An 11898-nucleotide genomic window follows, 5' to 3' on the forward strand; every position below is an offset into this window, starting at 1 on the left:
AGTTGCCTCGTTCCTCCACATTCACTAGCACCGAGGCGCAGCCATACCTCCCTTCGGTTAACGCTCTCTCCCCGCAGTGTACCCCCTACCAGCAATAATAAAGCACCAGCTGGAAGAGAGAATACCAGCACCGGCCAAGTGACACCCTCTCCCAATGTGTTCCCCCCAACCTCTTCCTCATCGGATCTCCCTTCTGAATGACGTATACAACTCCCCCCGCGGAGGGAGGAGACTCGTTGCGTGAGACAAGCCCTAACACCAAACTCCCCCTTTTCTTCCTCGCGCAAGGGCGCTGCCGGCTAAAGAACTTGCCGGCCGGCCAGCGAACGCTTTCCAACCGCGCGCTTATCCTCTCCCCAGACCCCCTTGCCGGCGTGGCTAGCCGGCCGCGCTGCGAGAGCGTGCAGAGCTGGCTGCGCAGCGCCCGCGAGTAGGCAGCATCGTACGCACTACTCACCACGCGGTTTCCCCCGACGTGTGCCTTACCCCTCCGCGCAGTGGTGGTGTACGGTCAGTCACTGTCGATGCGGCGGCGGCGGTGGCGGTCGCTCCACTTCAGCTGAGGGCCTAGGTATAAAGGCGCCCCCACACCCAGTGTGGGCCGTCAGTCAGCCGTGTGACTTGGAGGCGGATAGTGCCCGGAAGACATGTCATCCCGGCGGCGGTGGCACGACGCGCCAGCCTCGACTACCTACGCGCTGCCGAGTCGACCAGCCCCGGGCATCGTTGCCACACATCGTCGTGCGATACGGAGCGTCCACCAGTGCTGTGCCTCGGCGGCTTGTGATTCGTCGGTGGTGCAGTGTCGTCGTCGTTGACGTGATCCCCGACGTTAGGGGTTGGATTGTGCTCCTTCGGCCATCTCGGGGATGCTCTCCGACTTACGTTGTTACTGGTGATCGACAAGAGCACGTGCTGCCATGCTAGGCGAACATCGTCATTTAGGCAGTCGGTTTCCCCGGTCCGCAATCTGTTTGCTGTAGAGCGAGCGCGGACACTTCTTCTTCGGCAGCGGAGACCCATGGATGCAGCCATGCGTTGGCGGAGGACTTGGCTGGCCACTGCGGGCCTCGCCTTTTGCCTCGGCATGACCGTCGGCCTGCTGCTCCCTTTGAGGGAGCTGGCTCGCAGCGGAAACAACAGCAGCAGCAAGGCGGAGGCCGGCTCGCAGCATGAGCGGCCAGGCAATGCGTCTTCCAGCGGCGCCCCTCGGCCGCCGACGGGGAGCGCCGCCGCAGCTTCCCGTGCGTTCAACAGATCGGACCTGTCGCTGCTGCCTCGCCGCACCGAGAAGGGCACGGTGCGAGGAATTTTCTGGGCGGGACCCGTGGAGCGACTGGTCGCCGCGGGCTCTCTGGGCAGCGATGAGGACGTGTCTCGGTGGCGGGCCACCGCAAGGAGATCGACCGTCCGGGCCGTGTATGAAGGATGCGGCCGCATGCAGAACAGACTGATCGTGTTCGACTCCGGTGTGCTCAGCTGCGCCCGCTACCGGCAAAACAACGACCAGATTCAGGGCGAACTGTTCTCGTTCTACTTGTCCCGGGAGTTGGGCATTCGGAATCTGCCGCCCGCGCTACTGACCCGAGCCGCCGGCCGGAGCTGGGATCCCGTGAGGTCCAGCCTCGAGTTGGCCCAGTGGCGTTCGGACAGACCTGTGGTGCTGACCAAATTCGTGGATGATTTGGTGCCCACGTTCATTCCGCTAGAGTTCCGGTCACCCGCTACTCGACGGCTGCATCCGCCCGACGTCGCTAACAAGACGCAGAAAGAGATACGTGATTTGGTCCAGTGGTCGGACCTGATCGTCTTCGACTACCTCACCGCAAACCTTGACCGCATCGTGAACAACATGTTCAACCTGCAGTGGAATCCGGACATGATGAACGCCCCCGCGCACAACCTGGTTCGGCAAAAGACCACAGGTCTTCTAGTGTTCCTGGACAACGAGTCCGGGCTCGTGCACGGCTACAGACTGCTGGACAAGTACGAAGTGTTCCATCGGTCCCTGCTGGACTCTCTTTGTGTCTTCAGGAAAGGCACGGCTGACGCCGTGGCCAGACTTGTCCGTGACAGGGACGTCGGCCGAAGACTGTACAGTGCTTTTAACAGCAGTGATCCCGGCATGGATAATTACTTGCCCTTCCTTCCAGAGCGCAGTGTCAAGATCCTTAACAAACGACTGGCCCAAGTGAACACGCAGATACGCAGGTGCATGGATAAGTACGGCCACGTTCTACGGTGAACTCCTTCCACGTAGAGGACAGTCGTACGTTGTTGGACGACTCGCAGGGGGTGAGTTGTTACGTGCGGCAACACATGTTTGCTCTTGTGATACGTACGCAACGTGATGCCGGAGTGAATGTTTTGCATGTTGCCCGGCAAGGTGTTGCTTGCGCTGTGTGAGCGGTCTCCAAAGAGGCGTCTCGGCCCAGACAGCGCATGGATAGTCAAGGTCTGTTCTGACTTCCTCGTTAGTATGACGTATACGCGATTAGCGTGGCGAGGCGTGGGAAATTAGGAACAGTTCTCTTTTGTACGTAGCTGGGGCTGTGCTGACGGCGAGCCGAATGAATTGATTGAGACTACATGACCGTCACTGCAGCTGTAGACCAAACATTTGTTTATACGTATCTACCCTAGTAAGCTGCAAACTTCGAATGTGCTCTATGGGCTGTAGCGTTTGAGAACTTGGATATGTATTTGTTAGGTAGTTTATGAAGTGTTTTTTACATTTTTCGTGTGCCAGCCACGACTAACAGGCATCAATGGTATAGAGTTTGCTGCTGGAAAAAGACTGAGCAGTCCATAATAGTCGGGTGCTTTCGCTAAGCGGAAAGCGGCTGCTAGTTCAATAGTACCTTGATGAAAGTCGGCACACACCTCTTGGTCTCCACAGTAGAGGAATCTGATAGCGTAACCAAAATTTCTTAGCGAATCTTCGCAGCAGATCGACCGCCATCGTGGGCATCACTGTTGCACATGAGCAAGATTTTATGCTTAACGTGGCGTTCTCACAAAGTTGAATGCTATGTTGTCGCGAGTTCAAGAGATGAAATGTCAATGAAGCATGAAAATAGTGGTCTTTTGCTATTACTATGCTGAGGATTTGGTGCTGAATGCTTGAAAGTATAGGTATCTTCAGGTAATTGGTATGCCAGATCACCATGTGATCTGTTACCAATGCAACAAAGGGCCGAAAAGGCCACGAAAGCTCCAAACTAATGTCTTTCTCGTTGCAAAACGAGACTCTTGCGCATTGTTTAGGAATTAAGACGGCGCATATAGATGTTTCTAAAAAGTCAGAATCATTCGTGCTATTACGACTCCTAGTTCAAACGCACTGGACAAAGGTTTTTGTACTTAAGAAATCCTCGATTACATGATCACCTATTCCTCTTTTTTTTGCGTGCTTCCCTCTTAGTTTGTTGTTTCAAAGTAATGTGCCGAAACGTACCACAAACGGAATGCCTAATTTTTTAGAAAGTAATGCCTTCACACGAAGGCAGTGTGAAGGCATTACTAAGTAATGCCGACGCCTCACCATCAACCAGGTGTTTCGACTGAAAACGGTTATAGTCACTTAAACAGAATGAATTGAAAAGTGATTGAAGCTCTGTCACGATACTCGCACGCTCGTATCACAGATGTATCAGCGCGCCTACCATCTCCGCAAATAGATAAGTCAAGCCAGCTCACGAATGCCTAAACTGTTCTCACCCCTCGGGTCAATAGCTCAATCAGCGTGCACATCTTAAGGAAACCGTGTTACTCCGTAAGAGCTCGTGACGAGCAATGAGTGGACCATCGCCGGCACGCTCACAAGTGGCAGGCTAGGTTACCCTCAAAGAGAGATCACTATCGAAAGGCCCCGTAGAGATCCTCCCCACCTTTAGCACGGCGCTGAAATGTCTACACGCACGCCGCGAGCTCGCGGTTAAAGGCTAACGAGCACAATCGCATGGAGCGCAAGATATGAGGGGCGATGCGAGGAGTCGTGAACCAGCGCGCACGCCCCTATTCAGTACGCACCTTTCTTCTTCGCCCCCTTACTTTATTCTGGCGCTTTTCCTTCCTTGTTTCGTGTCTCCGACGTTCCTAGTAGCGAGTTCTTTAACGCTGTAGCACCACCGAAAAAATGCAGCGACGAGCAGCCCGAACAAGGAAGGAGACGACGGCTGAGGAGGTTGACTCCTGGGAAATCGTCCCGTCTGCAAGAGAGCCGAGGAAGAACGGGGGGTGTCGGCCAGCCCGCCCCTTAATGAGGATTTCATGGCGATCACCCCCTCCCCTCACCCCAGCCGTCCGCGCTTGCTTGAACGTACTCTCCTGTACGGGGGAAGCGGCACCCCTTCGGAACGAACAGCCCAAACAGGTCGCTCACGACGTTCACCCCTGGCACTTGCAACGGTCTTGTGCACGCGCGCGGTGTCGTGACCCGCGTCTCGTTATCAATTACCAGTGTTTGACCGTGGCGCGCCACTCGCACCCCTCCTCGTTCCCTTCAACACAATCCACCCCGACTTCCATCGGGCGCCCTCCCCGCCAATAGGCACTCGCACACGACGTTGCTACCGTTGTGCCACGTCGGTCACGACTTGGCGCTTAACACGCACGCAATCAACGCTGGATGCCGCGTGCGCTGTTCAGTCCCGTTCTGCGATGTTGCCTCGAGACTCCGGGGTGCTTCGTGTTCGAGGGGCGCTGACATGCGCGGAAGAGCCGCGGGATTCGGCTAGTCATGGCTCGAAGATATCGTATGAAAAGGATTTCACGTAGGGATTCCGGCCAAGTTGAGCATATTGCAGGCGGGTTGTAGCAGCTGGTGCAAAAGTATTTTACAGATGTTCTTCGTGTTCTTCTTTTCGGCGTTTCTCTCTAAGGTCAAGACAGTTTAGAATAAATTATTAGTGATGCTAACTTAGGTGAAAGGTAATCCTAGGAGTCACACAAATAATTGTTCTGCAGAAATTGCAAATACCTCAGAGGGGTCCAGCAAGTCATATTGGTGCATTCCGAAAAAAAAAGAAAGATAAAAGCTGTATTGAGAGTGATTTTTTCGGGCCTTCCCACGGCTCTGATGGAGGCGCGAATACCAGCCGAATCGTTATGGCACAACTACAGTTCCCCAAAGCTGCGCTTATTGAGTTACAATAATGCTGACCCACGTTTCACGTTGTTCTTTTCTTTGGTATGATATTTGCTAGGTTTGTAATTTGGAAAAAAAGCCCTTCTATGAGCGAGTATGATTTACGGTCGTAAAGCACCGTCCTGCGTGGCGAATTCTTTGCACGCACATGGACTTAGCGACAGATGCTTGAGGGGCGTGTGGTAAAGCCATTGGTTACGTCATGGGGTCATGCCGACGAATCATTGTGCCTTAAAATTTGGTTGGTGATTCATGCAAGGACCGAAAAACTTTCCATTACAAGTGCTTAGGTTCTCTGACTGGTCACCTGCGGAATCTAACAGTTTGATGGAAGTGTGCTGGACACTCTTGGTCGTTGTCTTCCAGTCTGAAGTTTTTCCATGAATGAAACATTCCACCAGCATTCGTTTTGAGTCGTGAATTTTCTTGGGGGTGTGAAAAGCTGCCTTAAACGAATACAACAAGAACTTGAGTTTTGGATTGCCTCGGTACAGGAATATGTCAGTTAAAGTAAAATGGGAGCCGGCCTTGCATTGCCATTCATATCAAAATCACAGTGACTCGAAGCGTTGTCCAGTGAAGGGCAAAACTTCGTGATAAAGGTGTGTTTCATCCAGAAAGAAGGAAAATATAAAGGTTTCGAAATTATATCTCGTAGAAAAATTGTTTCCTCTCCAGATCTGCGTCTCTTTTGTGTTCGCTTGAGTGCTGGTGCTAAACATTTCTTAGTAATCACTGAGAATCGAAAAGCAGGACCACTTACATAATGGTAGCAATAACGGAACGAATTTTTGTTTATTAAAAAAGAGGGCTGCCACTGACAGTACATTCATTCCAAGAAAGTTTACATTTTACGGTAACCATGTTAAGGAGCGTAAAGGGGCGTCAAACTTTCGTTAGGTTAGCTCATTGTTTCGATGCATTACGAGACCTTCAGTAAATTATTATTCGTTTTTCGGACAACAAACTAAAATGCTTGGTTTGTTGCTACTATGTGGTCGTTAGTGCCTCACATGCCATAAGAAAATATATAGGTAACTTCAGACAGCGGTAAAGACAGCTTCTTTCATGTGTTCAGAATATCTAAGGCATGTCCACAAATTTGATTATAGACTAAACAACCGGGTAAACGTTTTGCTGGAACATTTTTATTTGGTGCAGACAACACAGCGCAACATTTCTACGAAAACTCGTAAACTTAAAAGCATCTGAGGGTTCTCAATAAGTTAGGGAACTGAAAACGTCGCGTTGTCATTTACTCAGCATTGGAGCTCGCGCTGCCTTTATTGTCATTTGTCATGCCTGACTGTTGAGACTATTCTGACCAGGTCGCCAGTGAAAAAGTGGTTCGAGAGTTTTAACCAGGAAAAAAAAAGCAAGAAAAAACTGGCGAACCAAAGTAGTAAGCTGCAAATTTGTTCACAAGCCATATTCGCAAAGGTCATGCAGTTTTGAGGATGCCGGTATACCTGCTTAGTTCGATTCCTAGACCGAAAAAAACGGAGAACAAATTGAGGACACAGCTAAGGACTACAGACTGATGGCAGACACTGCAGACAATATCGCTGCTCGTCCGTCTTCGGGCACTTCCAAGTGCGTTTCCTTTGTAAACATGCAATACGCTGGCATCATACATACCTCACGGGGGATTGCGAGGTGCCCATTAAGGAGACAGCAACCCTTAGCCATGGCTACGTTTAGTTAAGAGTGCGCCTTCCCTAACAAGCTCGCGCGGCTTCGGATGCGGAAGAGCCTCGCTCGACGGTCGTAAAAACTGCAACCGTCCGCAGTGGCCGGCTCGACGAAAGCATCGCCGGGTCGTAAACAACCGCAGTATAGCGCGATTGTCATCTTTACAGCCTCCGAAAGAGTGAAAGAGAACGCGCCGTGCGTGCGACTTTGTGGATTACCGACCGGACAGTAGCCCTAGCTGTATGTGCTTTATAAGCGCTCTTGGGTGATGCCAACGAGCATCATTACAGTTAGCTGCCGGGTAAATTACGCCTCTGGGAAAGTAAGCTCGTTTACTGTTACATTGAGGCGAGGATAAATACTCGAGATGCGATGTAGAAAGAAAGGACTGATGTGGAGACGGCAGTCTTGAAAAGTTTCACTCCTACTCGCAGTAACGCCATCAAGTAGACAACACCTTTTGGAGTGCAGCTAATCGCTCATCTTCAATGAGACCGTTGGCTTGACGGCTTGCAAACACAGGAAACCCTGAAGAGGTAGTTATAGTTCCTTGACGTTACTGCGATGCAGTGGTGCTGCGATCCAGGCGCAGAAATGAAGCGTCGTTTTTATTTTCATAGCCAGCAGCAAAAATGGTGAAATTAGAAGCAAGAATTTTGAAAGAAGGTTCACAGCCGCCTGATCATTCAGTTTAGTTTTTGAAGGTTCACTTCCATGTGCTCTTTCAAAAGCGACCGTAGCGACATCTTTGCGTTACCATTCGTAACTAGGCTTCCTAATTAGTTGCTGATACTTAACGACACACCGGCATGTGGTTTGTGTCTGTCACACCCGACTCCCCGTTTTATAACAGGCGGCCTTTTTTTTTTGTTGCTTTTCAGTTCAATCACCTGGCAGGCGTGCTCCAAACTCGACAGAAATTGAGACGTTTTTGGGGAGTGGTAGAATTAATGGGCCTCGCTCGCTCTTGGCGAGAAACCCGCAAGAACACCGCGAAAGCCCCGTCTATAGCAATTCAAATGCCACTCCGAATATTTGTTGCTCATTTTGACTGTCTTTGTTTGGCGCCGAAACAACCTTTCTTCTTTCCGAAGGTCCGTTCGTTGTCTCCCCCCCCACCCTCTACATACCTTTTGCTTCGTTTTTTTTCCTCGTTGCATCTTTTGCGCATTCCTCGTCTCCGCACCACCCGCTCCCGCTCGGCCCGCCCGGAGTGGTCGAAACAAATAAAAAGAGCACGTCATGACCCCACGTAGAGCCGGGCTCATTTAGTACGTTCCTGGCGAGGCCTTCACCTCACCTCGACCACCCCCTTACCTTCCTACTCCCGCCATTTCATTTGTTCAAACGCTTCTCTTTGATCGCTTTCGAAGAGCAAGCCTGCAGCAAGCGCACCTTTGCAGGGCGCTAATCGTTTCGGTGTCGGCCCGACGGGCTCCCCCCCCCCCCCCCCCTCTCCTTCGCAACTTGCCTGTTTCGTTCTTCGCACAGCCTTGGCTGCTGTAGCACTTCGTTACTTTCGCGTCTCGTCTCTCCTTTGCGCTTGTTCCTGCTCTCCTTCTTCATCCGCGGTGCACCTTGTTCATTCGCATACCGTTGAGTCGCTCGGGGCGACTCTGAATGCGGAGAGATGCCCGTTCGTTCTTCACGCGTGCGAGTGCGACTCCCGGTACTCCCGATTCGATGACGCGAAAGAGTTACTCTGTTCCCGAGTGGGTCTCCGGCTCGAGCAAGTTGGTTCGTGGGTAACTGGGCAGGACAGGGAGTATGAATGTATGGATAATGAAGATACGGGACAGCGCTGTATCTTTAATGCAGCTGTCGTTATGCGCTATACGTTTACCCAAGCTGCAACGTTGTCCAGGAAAACGAGATTAAATTGTTTCAAGTTTGCGTTCGCTCGGGAAGTTTTGTATTGAGCCTTACAACATTAGGAAGTTGATGTGTTGCTTTCAAGTACGAGGCGATCTCTCGAAAAAGAATCACATATACTGGCTCAAATGGCCGGGTTCAAACTCGGAAGATGGAGAAATTTTACCGCTGTGCTACTAGCATTGCCAGATAAGGGCTAACAGCTAAACCGATGCAAGCAGGCATACTGGAAACATGACTGATGACAGGTCTAGTGATGGAGAATACAAATATAAGAACTGATTTTAGTGTGACCTCGTATACAGAAAACAAACTATTGTAACTATGTGTGATGCGTGACCAGCTTCTCGACATTATAACATATGAGAACAGGCGTGGTGGTAATCTAAGTACGCGTCATCAAGATTCATAATGTCGTCGCCCTTACTCGTGCGTACCTACTGTACTGCCCCGAACCTCTATCTTGCAGGGGAGTAGAGTTACAAACGCGATCTTATCGTTGAGATAATCGACGATTGCCAATTCGGACGGCTGCAGCAAACACGATAAAACATTTAGATTACGCAGATGCACTGCTCCAATTATGATGAAGTGCGACAAAACGGAAAAAGAAAGGGCTGGGGAATTTCAAATGTCTTTTTTTAATACTTGCGGGCACAACAACTAAAAAAAAAAAAACATGGCCAAGCTTCAATTACTCGTTCGTACCCCAATGGGCAAGCAAACGCCGCCGTTCTAAATTTGTTGTAATACTAGAATTTTTTAATGAAAAATATTGAGATTCAGCCCATAGCTGAAAAATTGATTGCTACTGTTACTGACATGGCGTATACAGTACAAATTAGAATATACTCATCAATCTTGGAAGCAGTGAACAAGTGTAAAAAGACGGTGTAAAAAAAAGAACCTGTGCGTTTGAAGGTCTGGGATTACTGTTCTGAAATTTGAAAAAAAAAAAGATTAATGGTATGACCTGTTTTAAAGAAATCTTGTACAGGTGATTTTTCGATGGCATTTTTTTTTCTTTTTCTGTACCAATTGACATAGGAAACCACGATGCTCATTAACCATGAGAAATTTGATCGAGAACCACTTTTTAGTATCTCATTACAGGAAGCTTTGTCCAGTGCATCTTACGCAGCAATAGCAAATTGACTTCTCACAATTGCTCCTCGGAAGAGAATACAAAGCTCACATTCATTTCATTGCCCAAGTTACGCAAGGCATCAATATTCTTTCGGTGGTCCCTAAAGGAAAACTAAGGGATGAGTCCTTCAGGACCTCATTAAGGTGTAGTATCTACCTACCTATACTGATTTAAGGAGCAACTGTAATTGAGGGATTGCGGCTGGGATTTGTAGCTTTGATCAATGGTTGCGAGCATTCAGTTTCAGACTCGGCTTTTTTTGTGCTGAATAACTAAAATATGACGACGAAAAATTATGCCCCGTGGATGTTGTCCTTCCAGTATTTCTTTCGTCTTTGGTGGAACATTTGTGACTCGATTATCTGCCATGACAGCTGAGTGGAGATCCGTCAAGTGTGCGCAGTTTCTCTGCTGACCTCGACGTTGTCAGTTGGGCGCAATTTCTCTGCTGACCTTGACGTTGTCAAGTGTGCGCAGTTTCTCTGCAGACCTCAAGGTGAAGGGTTCGATACGGGCTGGGACTGTCATATGTCTATCAAAAGATAAAAAAAAGGTTCCTGTCTACCTTGATGCGCTGAAACAAATTTTATGGGTGGTCAAAATTAATCGGGAATCCCTGACATTGGCATACATCATTATCATGTGAGTTTAGCACAAGAAACCGCTGAGGTTAACATTTAAAGAAGTTACTTTTATCAATGGTTGGCAGTAAAAGCCTACTTGGAGCCTTGCAGCAGAAACTGTAAGCACTTCTATGTACTAAATGTGGGATTGTAAATGTTTTTTTACACACATTCTTTCAGAACCTTGAGCTGTATGTCAGCTGTAACTGGATGTTATTAGAGTAGAGCAGTTGCAGTTGATAGCCAGTGTATTTGTTGCCTATATAGGAATGAGAGAATGTTTACAGAAAAGCTTTATGTGTATTAGATGATATCAAATTGCATCTTATAGTAGTCTAACAAACTATTACAAGCCTGTGGTCTGCACTCTGCTGATTCACCGATTGATTCACGCGTACAAAAGTAAGATTTGACTGCGGTAATGTAAGCGTGCAGTTCCTTACAGAACTGTCGAAGTAATATATCGTCATAACGTTATTAGTGCATACCAGAAATCATTTTATGTTGTACGAGAGTAGAAATCAATGCTTCTGCATGCAATTAGGATGAAGTACTTCTGGTGGTTCCTGTAGGCTTAAAATTAAGTGACATGCGAAGTAAAACGATTGACTTGTTTGTTCAGAATGCTACTGTGGAGACCTCTATTGGGAGTTACCGGAATGCGTTGTTGGAAGGGCAGCGTTGACTGAAAGGAACCCATATACGTATTTTCCTGTTGCCGCGAATACGTTCATGCAAAGGCTGACACCACGCAAGAAAAAAAAAATGTGCTAGTCCCTGTACATAACATTACGTCACGTGGTATTTCAGTCCTTGCACGAACATTTGTTCCTCTTTACGTACTTGTTGGGCATCGCGAGTGTGCTTGGTCGAAATGGGCGCATCCGCATGAGATGACTGTACGTCAGTGAAACAAACCATTGTTCTGAAGGGTATGTATTTGTCCTGTATAATTTATACCGCGAAATATTGTAAAAAAAAACAAGGAAGATTTTTCTTTTCCTAAACTATATGTAAATATGAGAAACAAAATAAAATCAACATTTTTTACAAGACAAACTGAGCATGGAAATCTTCATTCCCTCTTGTCGGTTTGCAACGTGCCCACTCGAGGAGTTTTAGCTGTCGTCGTTGACAATTGGGTGACTTGATTTCATTAAGCTCGTTGATCATTGAGCGATCAGCACAGAATAAACAGACAGAAAGCCAAAACCGCAACACCTGAAGTCGTATGATACCCAACAATATTACTGAAACCAGACGCCCACACCTGGAGCAGAAGAAGCCAAAGAGGAGTGAAAAAAGATTCACAGAAAATTTGAGAGAGAAATGCAAAGCAACTATAGAAAAACGCCAACTCTTTCACTCACTGCCTGGCCCAGAGTATACGAAGGAGAGCGTTTGTGTCTATGTTT

At 48.6% G+C, this 11898-nt stretch overlaps 1 protein-coding gene across 1 annotated transcript; it reads left to right on the forward strand.

Annotated features, from left to right (window-relative positions):
* The first annotated feature begins 419 nt into the window (after positions 1–419).
* fj (four-jointed box kinase) lies at positions 420–11542 on the forward strand. The gene has a single exon (XM_037416751.2). The coding sequence runs from the start codon at positions 1022–1024 to the stop codon at positions 2243–2245; it is 1224 nt and encodes a 407-aa protein (XP_037272648.2). The 5' UTR covers positions 420–1021; the 3' UTR covers positions 2246–11542.
* The last annotated feature ends 356 nt before the right edge of the window (positions 11543–11898 follow it).

This window comes from Rhipicephalus microplus, chromosome 8 (assembly GCF_043290135.1).
Source record: "Rhipicephalus microplus isolate Deutch F79 chromosome 8, USDA_Rmic, whole genome shotgun sequence".
In the NCBI taxonomy this organism is placed as follows: domain Eukaryota; kingdom Metazoa; phylum Arthropoda; class Arachnida; order Ixodida; family Ixodidae; genus Rhipicephalus; species Rhipicephalus microplus.

Excerpts from the sequence above, each read along its gene's own strand:
- fj (XM_037416751.2), top strand. The coding sequence starts at position 1,022 with ATGGATGCAGCCATGCGTTGGCGGAGGACTTGGCTGGCCACTGCGGGC.